The sequence below is a fragment of the Corvus hawaiiensis genome, chromosome 28 (genome assembly GCF_020740725.1).
Source record: "Corvus hawaiiensis isolate bCorHaw1 chromosome 28, bCorHaw1.pri.cur, whole genome shotgun sequence".
Classification (NCBI taxonomy): domain Eukaryota; kingdom Metazoa; phylum Chordata; class Aves; order Passeriformes; family Corvidae; genus Corvus; species Corvus hawaiiensis.
Window position 1 is genome coordinate 2,953,547 of NC_063240.1, and position 13,963 is coordinate 2,967,509.

The window sequence follows — 13,963 nt, forward strand, 5'->3', positions numbered from 1 at the left end:
TTACAATAATAATAGAATGATTTTAAAAAAATAAAAGACAACCCTTGCGTGTCCTAAAATAAAAAGTGCAACCGGACCTTTTCTTTCTGGTTATTTCAGTTTGCAAACAGAATACTGGTATTTGGGAAGGACTGGTGGAGAACAGCCGGGCTCCCTCCCCAGCCCCACAGCCAGGTGAAGAGTTAAAGCTATTCTGTAAACATCGGAGTTTCCTCCTTGCAGAATTCACGCCCCTCTTTCCTCATCCTCATCCTCGTCTTCTTCTTCGGCCCCTTCGCCCCCACCCTCCCGACCCCCCGGATTCGGCCTCCCCCCGCCCCCGCCGTGCCCTCTGCGCCTCTCCAGCTCCTCGCCGCCGCCTCTCCCCCCTCCCCGCCCCGTGCGCCCATCGGATCTGGTATTAAATAAAAAGCTCGATTTAAACAGTTTGAAGTCCTTAAAACGCCGTGGTGTTGGGGTGGAGGAGGGGGGGGCCGCCGGGCGAGCCCCCGGGCTAGGAGAAGATGTGGATGGCTTGGGTGGCGGGCACGTGGCACGCGGGGCACTGCGGCTGCGCCCGGCCGCAGATGCGCAGGGCACACTCCATGCAGAACAGGTTGTGGCCGCAGGGCACCAGCGCGGCCATCACCTCGCTCTCCAGGCACACCATGCACTCCCGGGAGCTCTTGCGGTGCCCATCCGAGCTGCTGGAGTCGGTGGGCGAGCCCGAGGCGGCCGAGATGCTGCCGGGCAGCGAGGAGGAGGAGGAGTAGCCGGTGCTGTTGGAGAAGGAGGAGAGTGAGCCCTGGGCGGGCAGCCAGGCCAGGGCGCCGGCGGGGTCGCTGGGGATGCGCCGCGCCGAGGGGTGCTCCAGCCCCGCCGCCCCGCTCTCGGGCAGGGTGGGCGAGTGGCGCGGCGTGGCCGGGCCGCTGTTGCGTCTCTGCGAGCTGTTGATGGAGGAGCAGCTGCTGAAGGCTTGCAGGGGGTTGCCCGAGCGCTCGAAGGGCGACCAGATGGTGGTGGTGGGCGTGGTGAGGTCGAGGGCCAAGAAGTCGAAGCCGAAGTCGCACTCGTCGGAGCCCAGCGGGGCTGGGGGCTCGCTGAAGGTGCTGTAGGGGCTGGTGGGGCTGGCGGCCGCCACGCGCCCGCTGTAGAAGGACTCGGTGGAGCCGCTGCCCAGGGAGCTGAGGCTGTCGTTGCGCAGCGTGGCCGAGGGGCGCTGGGCAGGGTGGGGGGCCTTGGCCCACGGGGCGGCCGCGCTGCCCTGCAGGTCGAGGCAGACGTCGGTGCCGTTGGAGTGGAAGTCGTTGTCGGCGTTGACGTCGATGAAGGAGCCTGTCCGCATGGTGATGTGTGCCTCGATCTCCTCGCGCGCCCGGTCCACGTTCTCGGGCATCCCCGTCACCTCGAACACGGGCTCCTTGTCCCGGCTGGGCGTCACGATGTAGGTGTGCGTCTGCTGCTGGATGCGCTTGATGGTGGCGCCCTTGGGCCCCACCACCAGCCCCACCACGCGGTAGGGGACCCTCACCTGGATGGTGGTCTGGCCCGGCAGGTTGGGGGGCCCCTGCAGGGCCCCTGTCAGCCCGTTGACCTTGTTGCGCGTGGCCCGGATCATGGAGAAGTGCTCGGCGGCTGACAGGATCTCCCGCTTGGCCATCTCCACGTCCTCCTTCCTCCCGGTGACGATGAACACGGGCTCCTCGCCCCTGACTGGGGTCTTGATGTACGTGTTGGTCTTGGCACGCAGGGCTTTGATTTTGCAGCCTGCAGGGCAACGAGAAGGGGGGAAAATGACACATCAACGCTGAGATCTCACAGTGACCCTCTGCTCACCCAGGATGGGGACACAAAGGACCAGCAGGAACCAGCAGGCCCCTTTGGCTCTGCACCTGCAGCATGGACACCCTTGGAGAGAGGAGTCCCTCCTGCCTCTGAGGCAGATGGGGCTCATGGCTCCGTGCTGGGGGGCTGCCCTGGCTTCTCCTGGCTCCTGGCACTGCTCTGACTCTCAGGGGTTGAGGATCAGCAGGATGCAGCCAGAGGGCTGGGACAGGCATGGGCAGAGGTGCCAGGGCAGGCAGCCAGAGGGGCCACTGAGTGGGTGAGAAGCTGGATTCACTCCAGAGGTGTTCAAGGAGGTACAAGGAAAAAAAGACGTCAAGATGGAAAGGAAGGAAAAGCTGCTTGTATCCTGCAGGTGCACTGACACCCCTGAGCCAGCAGCTGAACCTGAGCAACAGCCCTGGAATGCACTCCTGGAGTGAGAGGGGAGCCGGAGCTCCCCAAGGCAGGGGGCACAGCCACCCACCCCCTCCCCTCCTTGTCCCCAGGGAGGGATCCCCAGTGCCTGGGCTGAGGCAGGGGTGCTCCTGGGGCAGGGCTGCTCCCGGGGCAGGGGTGCTCCCGGGGCAGGGGTGCTCCCGGGGCTCCTGCTCTCCCTGTTCTGCAGAGTCCTGCTTCCCCCGCAGGAGGAACGTGATTCAGCAGGCAGAGCATGGCCGGATGTGGGATTGCAGGATGGTGCTGCCAGCTCTGCCTTCGCCCCATACAGCCCCAGGCACGGCCCCGGGCACGGCCCTGCCGGGCTCCGGCTGCAGGTCCTGGCAGCATCATCCAGATGAAGGCTCCCGCTCTCCTCCGGGGCTGCAAAAGGCCCCAAGTCTCCTCCAGGGTCACTTTGCTCGGCTCCACTGAGGAGCAGTCTGTGGCTGCCAGCCCAGCCCCACTCCCTGCACCCCCAGCCCTAATTGCATCCACTCTTCATTAAGTCCCTGCGAACCAGGCACAATGCGACCGGAGCTCACCGGCCACTGGCACACAGCAGAGAGTGACCCCCGCCTGTCCCCTCCCACCCCTGAGCTTTGCAGGGCATCCAACACAAAGCTGGGGGCCAGCAGGGATGGAGGGTGCTCACTCGGAGCCCTGAGCCTGTCCCTGTCCCTGGCAAATGCTGCTGCAGATCCCTGTGGATAAACAGCTCGACTCCTCCGGGCACAGCCAAGCAGCTGCCAGTGCCTGGTTGGCTCCTCTGTGAACGGCTCAGGGCACTCCTTCCCCTCCTCCTCCTCTTCCCAGACGCTCCCTGAGGAAGGGCAGGGCTGCTCTTCCAGCTGTGAGGCTGGGGAAGGAGCGGCCTAGAAGGCTGAAGGGCCTCAGCACATGAAAGATGTGGAGCTGCTGGAGCCACTCCAGAGGAGGGCACGGAGATGCCCCAAGGGCTGGAGCCCCTCTGGAGCCAGGCTGGGAGAGCTGCGGGTGCTCACCTGGAGAGGAGAAGGCTCCAGGGAGAGCTCCGAGCCCCTTGCAGGGCCTAAAGGGGCTCCAGGAGAGCTGCAGAGGGACTGGGGACAAGGCACGGAGGGCCAGGACCCAGGGAATGGCTTCCCAGTGCCAGAGGGCAGGGCTGGATGGGATCTTGGGCAGGAATTGTTCCCTGGGAGGGTGGGGATATTGGGTTTCTGTAGCCAGGTGTCGGTAGCAGGGAGGTTACAGGGGTGGCTTCTGTGAGCAGCTGCCAGAAGCTTCCCCCACGTCTGGCAGAGCCAATTCCAGCCGGCTGCGGGATGGAGCCGGCACTGGCCAAGGCCCAGCCCAGCAGAGACGGTAGAGACGCCTCAGGATCAGGGATTTAAGAAGGAAAAAAGGTGTTGTGCAGCTGTCCTTGGGTCTAGAGAAGAGCAGGGTTAGAACATGTGAGAGGAGCAGCTCTGCAGACAGCCAGGGCAGGGCAGGAGGAGGGGCAGGAGCTGCTCCAGGCGCCCGAGCTGAGATTCCCTGCAGGGAAAACCATGGTGAAGGCTGTGGAAGTCCACAGGGGTGCAGAGAGGCACCTGCAGCCCCAGGAGGAGCCCACATTGGAGCAGGGGCATGCCCAATGAAGGCTGTGACCCTGAGGGAAGCCTGAGCTGGAGCAGGGTCCTGGCAGGGAGCTGCAGACCCATGGAGAGAGGAGCCCACGCTGCAGCAGGTTTGCTGGAAGGACTTGTGACACTGAGGGGCACCCAGGCTGGGACAGTGTGTGGAGAACTGGGTCCCGTGGGAGGGACCTCACACTGGGGCAGGGGAAGGGCTCCAGCAGCAGGAACAACGTGGGATGAACTGACTGTGATCCCCATTCCCATCTCCCTGTGCTGCTGGAGGGAAGAGGGAGAGCCCAGGAAGGAGGGAGGGGTAAGGGGAAGGTATTTTTAAGATTTATTTTACTTCTCACGGTCCTGCTCTGATTTTGTTAATAATAAATTCAATTAGTATCTCCAAGTTGAGTCTGTTTTGCCCCTGACAACATTGGGTGAGGGATCTCTCCCTGCCCTCATCTCAACCCATGAACCCTTTGCTGTATTTTCTCTCCCCTGACCACTTGTGGAGGGCAGTGATGGAGCAGCCTTGGTAGGTGCCTGGAACCAGCCAGAGTCACAGTGAAACAGGGTGCCCAGAGCAGCTGGGGCTGCCCCTGGATCCCTGGCAGTGTCCAAGGCCAGGCTGGACACTGGGGCTTTGGAGCTGCCTGGGACAGTGGAAGGTGTCCCTGCCTTGGCAGGGGTGGGACTGGATGAGCTTTAATACCCCCTGCAACCCAAACCATTCTGGGATTCTGTGACTCAGCCAGGGCTGGAATGGCACAAGAAGTTGAGCCAGCTCTGTCCCAAGCAGGTAAATCAATCCAGGCTCTGCAGCAGCACCCGGAGAGCAGAGGGAGAACAGGAGCTGTGCTGTGCTTCCACCTCGTGGATGACCAGAAGTGAAAAACTTCAGTCAGTGAGCAGCAGGAGCTGCCCTGGCTGCCACAGCCAGGCTCTTCAGCACCACTGACCCCTGGCAGGTGGATTTATGGCTGGGGCACATGGTAAAGCAACAGCCCAGGGACTGGGGCAGGGCAGAACCATCAAATGTGACATTTACTGAAGCCATTATCAGGTGCCAGCTCCTACAGGGCTGTCCTGGGAGAGGCACCTGCACCTCCCATGTTCCCCTCCCAGATTTATCCTGGTACCTGCTGTAAGATCTGCCCGCGCTCCAGCGCCTGGCAAACCAGGACAAGCCAAGGGCAGTGGGAAGAGGCTCTGCTGGTGCCTCCCATGGGCACCAGCCTCATGCCCAAGGTCCCAAATTCATCCTTTGCAGCATCACAGAACCATGGAATATCCTGAGTTAGAAGGGACCCTCAGGGATCATCAGTGCAGCCCCTGGCCCTGCACAGACACCCCAACAACCCCAGCCTGGGCATCCCTGAGAGCGCTGTCCAAACGCTCCTGCAGCTCTGGCAGCCTCGGGGCCGGGCCCGTTCCCTGGGGAGCCTGGGCAGTGCCCAGCAGCCTCAGGGGGAAGAACCTTTCCCTGACATCCATCCCAACCCTTATCAAGTGGCAATTTCAGGATGCAAAGGCACTGGCAGCTCCAGGAGCTGCACACAGGAGCTGCTCAAGAGCTACATCCCACGGGGGACATGGCCCAGTGAGGCTCTTCCTCACCCCACTCCCTCACACCAGCAGCACCCAAATGATGCCACGGCAGCACCACAGAGAGGAAGAGTTTGTCTGGCTGCTCCCATGAGCTCTTCACAGGGACAAAGGCAGAAACCTTGGATAAAAATCAAAGGGTGCCTGGCTTGGCCAGTTCCACCCTCCTCAAACCAGCAGTGCAGGAAAAATGCCCCCAACCCGTGGCTGCTGGATGATGCCAGGGCCATGGATGGCACCAAACACAGCCGGGGTGGGAGCTGGTTTTCCCAGGGGAGGGGTAGGAGAAGAGGATGGCAGATCTGGGAGGATGGGGATGTGGGGTCACCCCCTGCCTGTCCCAGAACCACACCAGGAAACACTGGGAAGGGAGGCAGTGGCCAGGGAAGCCACAGCCTGAGGCCATGTGCTGGCACCAGCACCAGGAACTCTGCCTGCGAGGAGCCTCCAGCACCGGGACACAGCAGGGCACCAATCTGTCCTGCCCTGTCCCCAGGCCTGAACTCCTCCTGAGACACCCCTTGGCCACAGGGACTCCCGGGCAAAGGTCCCAAAGCCCGGAGTGAGCAGGAGGGGCAGGAGGGGCAGGAGGGGCAGGATGAGCAGCCTCCCCAGGCTGGGATCCAGGGAGTGTTGAACCCCGCCCGGCACAGTGAGCAGTGGCTCCGGGACACCGGGAACTGGTGGCAGACACAACCTCACAGCAGGACACTGCTGTCCCCCAGCACACCTGCACCCCCCGAGGCGGCTGAGCCAGGGCTGCCCCTGCCCGTGCTCAGGAGGGGGGATGGCACCTCGTGGCTGAGCCCCCAAGAGACACAGGAACTTGAAGTGCAAACTGGTGCTTTAACCAGCAACTGCAACTGGGGGAGTCATGGAATGGTTTGGTTTGGAAGGGACCTTAGTGTTGATCTTGTGCCACCCCCTGCCAAGGCAGGGACACCTCCCACTGTCCCAGGATGCTCCAAGCCCCAATGTCCAGCCTGGCCTTGGGCACTGCCAGGGATCCAGGGGCAGCCCCAGCTGCTCTGGGCACCCTGTGCCAGGGCCTGCCCACCCTCCCAGGGAACAATTCCTGCCCAAGATCCCATCCAGCCCTGCCCTCTGGCACTGGGAAGCCATTCCCTGGGTCCTGGCCCTCCATTCCCTGTCCCCAGTCCCTCTGCAGCTCTCCTGGAGCCCCTTTAGGCCCTGCAAGGGACTCTGAGCTCTCCCTGGAGCCTTCTCCTCTCCAGGTGAGCACCCGCAGCTCTCCCAGCCTGGCTCCAGAGCAGAGGGGCTCCAGCCCTTGGGGCATCTCCGTGGCCTCCTCTGGAGTGGCTCCAGCAGCTCCACATCTTTCCTGTGCTCAGAATGACCCAGACCAGTACAAGCCATTTCAGATGAGTCCCTGCAAACCTCCACCCCAGCACGCTGTGACACCATCCGGGACGGCCACATCCCTGTGAAGCTGCTGCAGGATCAGGGTCAGGCTGGAGGGGGCTGTGGAAAGGACCTGGAGCTGCCTGGCAGTGCTGCCGAGCCCCCAGCCCAGGCAGTGCCAGACCTCAGCCCAGCAGCACCAGGTGGCACCCACACATTCCCCCAGCCAAGGGCTGCTGCACAGCACCAAAGGCAACAGAGCAGAACAAAGTGCCTGACTTTGCTGCAAGTCCCCACCACAGCAGCTTTAAAGATCCAAATAAAAACACCCCAAATCCAGGGGCAGGATGGAGGGGACAGACCCAGGGATGCTTCAGCCCCAACAGCCCTTTTGAACACCAGAGCCCGAGAGCGGCTCAGCTGCTGTGTTACAGCTCTCTGGTGGAGCTCTGAGTCCCTGTGGGCACAAACTCATTCACGCTCAGCTGCCAGCAAATCCCTGCGTTCCAGAGGTCTCACCCCACCCCCCAAATCACAGCCCCCCCCCGTGCCACCACACCCAGCTCTGCCTGCAGGGACAGCCCCGACGGGGGGTGAGCAGGACACTCCTCCCAAACCTTCTGTCCCAACTCCACACCCTCCTCTTTCACCCTCTCCCCATCCCACATGGCTCCCATGACACTCCACTCTGCAAAACTGCCCTGCCTGCACCCATCCCACCTGCCCTGGGATGGGACATTGGCAGCTTCTGACAAGGAACAGAATCCCAGGGGGTTCTCCCCGGGTAATGTGGTGATGGAGGCAGCACCCCAGAAAAGGCAGCTGCTCTCCCTGAACATCCTCACTTGGCATCACCAAAGAAAACTTGGCCCTCTGCGAGAAGCCCCAGACAGATCAGGGCTGAGACCACTGCAAGAGCCCTTGAAAACCAGCACAACACTGGGGGAGAGGGCTGGGAAGATCCTCTGTGCTCCAAAAACCACGCTGGAGGTGACGAATCCTGCGCAGCTCATCCACGCCCTGATCCTGGCATGGCCCAGGCAGCCTCTGCTCCCACATCAGGTGCCTCCTGCACACAAGGACAGAGCCAGCTCATCCCCTTGCCGAGACCACATCTCTGCTTGCCCGAGGAGGTCTGTGCTGGCAGTGCCCAGCTCTGAGCTGGTAAAACCCAAAAAGCACCAGCAGAGCTTTTCTGGAGGAGCCTCTGGTGGCACCACGCAGGAGGATGGCTCTGTCCCAGACTTGGGAACCCACTGGTGCCTCACCCCTGGAGTGCTCTAGCCATGGGTCTTCGTCTTCCCCAGCTCTGCAGCATCTCCTGGCCTCTGACCCAGAGTTCTGGAGCTCCCGGTCCTCTTTGCTACCGGCAAATGACACAGGATGGGCCCAGACTGGGGCCAGGCGTGGAGGAGAAAATGCTGCACCTCCATCACAGCTCCTCTCCCTCATGCTGAGCGCTCCCTCCCAGCTCTGCACACAGGAACGAGCTCATCCCTCACCCTGCTGCGGGAAGCCAGCACAGCACACTTTGGCTTCTTCTCCAGACACTGGGAAGAGCGGGGCAGGGAGGCTGGGCTCTTCTCCTCGGGACACAGTGTGCAGCCAGTGCCAGCTCTCAGACGTACAGGCAGATCCTGCAGCAACCAGACCCATCTGTGTGACCAAGCTCAGGAGTTCCCAGCTCTGCTACAACCCAGCTGGGAGGAGGCAGCCAGGAGGATGTGCCAGGTGCCTCCAAGGACGTGGCACCGTGGGCAGGAGACAACAGAGCAGCAACCCAGGGCTCTGAAATGAGAGGACTCCTTGCACCCCTGTGATCCATGGCAAGGTTACAGGTGCCCAGGCTGGCCCAGAGAGGCCCACGGTCACCCTGTGCATCCTCCCAGCACTGGAATGCCAGCCATCCTCTAGCAGCGAGAAGTGCCATGTGCCATCCTTCCCAGGATCTCCCCTTCGAGCATCCCAGCATCTTCTATAAACAGCAACTTTCCTTTTGTAGAGCTGTGACAGTCCCTGAGTGTCACAGATGGGGAGAGGAGCTGTGGCTCCATCCCATGGGAGGCACCTGGTGTGGGAGGGCAGAGCAGACGCTGCTGGGACAGCAGGAATCCACACCAGCACAGCGCCCACGTGCCAGAGCCAGGGCAGCTCCAACACCTGCCCCCTGCTCCTGCTGATTCCCGTTATCCCCATGGCTCTCGCTGCTGGATGGCAAGAGGAGCCCACGCCGCTGCAATCGGTGCCCACAGCACCTTTTGGAGATGGTCCCTCCCACGGCAGGAGTCATGACTGGGCTTGCAGGCGAAGGCATGGCCAGGGAATCCCGCCCGGCCACGCAGCCGTGTGGGAGAGGAGCCACAGATCCCGGCTGCAAGAGGAGCCACGGATGCCAGTGGGCAGATGCTGCTCTGTGGTGTCACCAATGCCAATCTGGACATGGGGTCATGACAAACACTCCTCCAGCTCAGGCAAGAAAATACCAGTTTGCTTTAGAGAACAAAGATTTACCTGATGGGCTGCTGCTGCTCTTTGTGAAAGGGTGAAATTAGGGGATCTGGAGGAGAGAAACTGAAGAAAAGGAGAAGTAGGAGAAGTTGTGTCCAGCTGCCTGTGTCCCACCTCAGCCTGCATAGGACAGGACATCCGTGTGTCGGTCCTGGCTGCCAGGACCTCCCTGGTCCCCACTTGCCACAGCAGCTGGGTCTGGGCAAAGCAGGGCGGGTCCCAAAGTGCCCCAGGAGCTGCTCCTCAGCACACGGTGTGTGGGGAGAGATCCTGAGCCTTGCCCCACCTCCAGCCCCTTCCAGGGCACTTGAGGTGCACATCTTCATCCCCTCCTGTGTTCCAGGCGTGGCGGCACCACAAACTTCTGCTCCCTGGGTCACAGCCAGGCTGGGCAGTGAGGGAAAGACAAGAGCGACAGGGACATGGTCTGGGTGACCCAACCCAGCCCTGCAGTGTCACCAGCAGGGCACATTTGGTCACCACGATGATGATGGTCCAGCCAAACACCCCAAGGCTCAGCTCTACAGCCAGACCCCGCTGCCACGGGGCTGCCAAAACTGAGGGAGACTCGCAGGGGGGATCTGGGAACCAGAAGGACCCGGGAGGCAGCACAGGGTGAGTGAGAAGGGCTCTGCTGGGTGTGAGCCCTGGGGAACAACCTTGGTATTGCCCCTGCTCAGGCTACACCTGAGCATCCTTGGTGTAATCCAGCGGCCAGTGGCACTGGAGAGCAGCTGGAGCACAAACACACTGCTGCCAGCCCCGTGCTGCCCAACCATCCCACCCCACCGTGTGATCGAGGGTGCTGAGTGCCCCTCCTCACCAAAAATCCAGTGCAAGGCCACCACGCTGCATCCCAGCAGGCCAAGACCAGGAGAGGGGCAGGACACACAAGAGGAAACCCCTGGAGAGGGCTGTTCCTGCCCACGGGCTGGGGCTGCAGCACGGAGCTCCAGCTCACAGCCGGCCCCAGGTCACCTCCAACCCCACACGGTGCCCCCCAAGCACCCCTCCTCAAGCTGGTGTAATAATTTTTGCAAAAGTTTCACGAGCCCGTGGAGCTCAGCGAGCAGCCAAACTCCGCCAGGGTGCTTGGGCAGGTACCTGGCTGTGCACCCAACTCCTCGGGGCGCGGGAGGTGCAGCACCGGGGTCTCACCACACCGAAACGCCCAGGGAAAGGCACCGACCGGCAGCTCCCGGGCCAACGCAGCCATTCCCCCGGCCTCCTCCCCTGGCAGAACCAGGGCTTCTCAGCAGAGCCCAGCCTCCGGCACAGGTTCGGTTTCACGCTGCCGGAGCCCGTGGCTCCGCAGAGCCCGGCGGCGAGGCCACCAAATCCAGGTCTCCATCCAGCCCGGGAGGAAGAGGAGGAGAATCCTCGGGAGCAGGGCGCGGTGCCACGCTCCGCTCCTCCGGCTCTGCCCCGCCGCCCGCCCGGCCCGGCGGGGTCCGGCAGCCCGGGGGGACCCCCGGCCGGGGCGGTGGGACCGGAGAGGGGTGCTCGGAAAGTTGGGAGGCCGGGAAGCGGGGCCGGCTGGGAGGCGGCGCAGGCCAATGGGAAGCGCCGAGCATGATGTCACCGCGCTCATCACAGCATGGCTCTGGCTAACAAAGAGAACAATGAGGCTGCCCAGTTCCCCGCTTCCCCCCTGGAAAAAAAGCCCCCCGACCCCCGGCTCGCAGCCCCCCGGACAGGGAGGAGTGGGAGCCGCGGGGCGAGGGCACGGCTGGGGTGCCAGACCCCACAAGGGCAAAACACCCCGGAGGTCACGCTCCCTGCGAGGGGATTCCTGCCGGGATCCCTGCGGGCAGCAGCTCCTTTCCTTTTCCTTAATTCCTCCGCCCTGGGGTCTTTTCTTTTTGATTTTTTAAGGTGAAAGTTTGGTTTATTTGGTATGTCCTGGAGACAAAGCCCACTCCAGGCACACCCACCCGGCGAGGGCTGGGGCGTCCTTTTGTGACAGCTGGGTGCGAGGGGCTCCTCGGCCGCCTGCGGAGCTCCGGCCACCTACAAACGAGCGCGTTAATGACCATTTATATCGGATTTATCAGTAGGATTTGTAAACGAAGTCTGAGATAAGGGGCACCGTTTACACGCCGGGTCTGAGATAGGGAGCTGGAGGGGAGTGGGCAGAGGCACAACTACAATGAAACCAAAGCTCTCGCCTCGCTCCGTGTCCTGGCAGCTCCCATGGACTCGCGTGGCTCCCGGGAACTCTCCGTGGGCACCCGGCGTGATCCCACCCGGGCCGATGGAGTTTAATTGCTATTTCCAGGCAGTTCGGTGGGACTAGCGCGGAGCGCAGCTCCCGGGACCCGCGGCCGACTTTCGGGGCCGTGGGATCTGCCGCCGTTAAGTTTCCGCCTCCGCACGGAGACAAAGCCCCGAAATTGCCCCGAATCGCGGGGTCCGGCGCGAGGGAAAGGGGGGTCGCCGTGTCCCGCCGGGTCCCCACGCCGCGTTACCTTGCCGGCCCACGATCTCGGCGACGTGCTCGGAGCTGGGCACGGGCACGCACTCGGTCATGTTCACGCTCTTCTTCCTGCTCGCCGGCGGCTCGGGCAGCAGCGCGGGCGGCCCCAGCGGCGGGGCCAGGCTGCCGAAGGCGCCCGCGGCCGGGGCGGGGGCCGGCACCGGGGAGCCGCCGCCGCCGCCGCCGCCGCGCTCCCGCTCCCTTAGGCCGCCCGGCCCCGCGCCCCCCGCCGGCTCCTCCGCGCCCTCCAGCCCCAGCAGCGAGAGCTGGTCCAGGGCGAACCTGAGCGCGGCGGCTTCGCCCTGCGCCGGCGGCCCCTCCCGCTCCCGGCCGGGCTCGGGCTCCGGCGGCGGGTCCTGCCCGGCGGGCGGCGGCGGGCTGAGCAGGGTGAGGCAGCGCGGCGGGCCGCGGGCCGGCTGCCCGGGCTCGGGCTGGTACATGGAGCCGGGCATGGCGCGGAGCGGGCGCGGAGCGCAGCGGGCCGGGGCCGGGGCGGTGCCGCTGCCCGGGACCGCCGCCGCCGCCTCCCTGCGCCCCCCGCCCCGCCCGGCGATGGGCCGGGCCGCGCCCGCCGCGCGCATGCGCGCCACGGCCCCGCCCACCGGGCCGGCCCCTCCCCGCCGGAGCCCCGCCCACCGGGCCACGCCCTTGGGGCCCCGCCCTCCCCGCGGAGCCGCGACCCCGGCCCGCCCCAGCCCGGGGGCTCCGAGCGTTTGGGGGGGTCTGAGCATCCCGGGGGGGGTCCGAGTGTGGGGTAAGGGGGCCCTGAGCATCGCAGGGGGATGGGAGGGGTCCGAGCATCGGAGCGGCGTTCTGAGCACCCCCCGGGGAGCTGCGAACCTCCCGGAGGGTTCCGAGCATCCCCGGAAGGGTTTCCTAAAATTGCAGGGGGTACTGAGCATCCCAGAGGCACTCCGGCATCGCAGATGGTTCTGAGCATCGAGAGGTTCCGAACATCCGAAGGGGACCCCGACCACCGAGGGGGGGCTATCGAACATCCCGAGGGGTTCGAGCATCCCCGGGGGCCACGAGCATCTCCGGCGCACGGCACCGTCACCCTCCCCCCATCCGCAGCTCAGACACGACTGCTCCCATCGCGGAGCCGGGGCTGAGCTGCCTGGAAAACGCCGCCGAAACCGAGGGAGGCGGGAGGCAACCGGCTCGGAGGGGACAGCCCGGCAGTGCCACCGCCCCTCGGCAGAAAGGACCGAGCAGGTCAGTGGGTACCGCTCGGCCCCGCAGGGAGCGGAGCCGCCAGCGCCGCAGCAGCGGCAGCGCCTCCCGGTACCGGGCAGCCGCTCCCTCCGCCCCTTCCGCGCACTCGGGGACAGAGCTGTGGCACAGCCCCGCTCCGCGACCGCTGGATTCCTCCTTCTCCCCGAGTTACTAAACTTAAGAAAACATAAAATCGCTGTCTTTCCCCCCACCATTTCCCCTTGGATGTTGCGCTTCTGTTTCACAGGGTTATTGCACAGAGTCCCGGAGCACTTTGGGGTGGAAGGCACCGTCCGGTTCCAGCCCCGTTTTGCCGTTCACGCTCAGCAGCAGCAGCGTCACCTGGTTGTGCCTGACAGAGCCACAAACACCTCGGCAGCCTGGATGCGCCGAGACCAGGGCTCCCACTCCCCTTCCACATCACACCACCACAGCAGGGCCCTGCTGCCATGGATGTCCCCCCCACGGCTCACTGCCAAGCTGCTGCCTCCAAACCCTTTGTCTCAGCTGGGCCACGGCTTTACAGGGCCCTTCCACAGCCAGGACTTGCACTCCTTCCCTAGAAAAACATAGAGCAATTCCCAGCTCACGCACCTGCCCAGACATTCCCATTCCACAGCTCTACACTCAAGTTTAATTTTCTCCATTTACACATAATTGTCTTTCCCAATCACTGTCTTTGGGATTAATTCAACCATTTGTCTTGGGATTGTTTTTAATTGCAAGAACCATCAGTGTCTGGGCTAGAAACCCCCCCTTCAATCCACCCACTCTGTTCCCATTTCAGATCCCAGGAAACGTTAACTCCTGCTGCTCCATGGCCCCAAAACAAGGCACATGGGCTGGCCCTGTGCTTCCAAGCTTTGCCCTTCAGCTGGTGACTCTTCTACGGACAGAGACTTTCACATTCTGATACTTTGAAAAAGAAACCTGAAACTTCTGTGGGATCTTTCCAGCAAGGCAA

General features: G+C 63.5%; 1 protein-coding gene across 1 annotated transcript; it reads right to left on the minus strand.

The window, feature by feature from the left end:
* Nucleotides 1-332: 332 nt before the first annotated feature.
* MEX3D (mex-3 RNA binding family member D) lies at nucleotides 333-12,262 on the minus strand. Its single transcript, XM_048287537.1, has 3 exons — nucleotides 11,977-12,262; nucleotides 11,777-11,931; nucleotides 333-1,746 (listed from the first exon to the last, which is right to left on the minus strand). The coding sequence occupies exons 1-3, from the start codon at nucleotides 12,234-12,236 to the stop codon at nucleotides 494-496; spliced, it is 1,668 nt and encodes a 555-aa protein (XP_048143494.1). The 5' UTR covers nucleotides 12,237-12,262; the 3' UTR covers nucleotides 333-493.
* Between the last annotated feature and the right edge of the window lie 1,701 nt (nucleotides 12,263-13,963).

Bases quoted from the DNA above. Each gene is read 5' to 3' on its own strand.
- MEX3D (XM_048287537.1), bottom strand. From the start codon at position 12,236: ATGCCCGGCTCCATGTACCAGCCCGAGCCCGGGCAGCCGGCCCGCGGC. The intron at 11,932-11,976 runs GCGCGGCGGCGG...GCCGGCCCCCGC, and splicing joins GGCGGCCTAAGGGAGCGGGA to CCCGGCCGCGGGCGCCTTCG. The intron at 1,747-11,776 runs GTAACGCGGCGT...GTTGCCCTGCAG, and splicing joins CGAGATCGTGGGCCGGCAAG to GCTGCAAAATCAAAGCCCTG.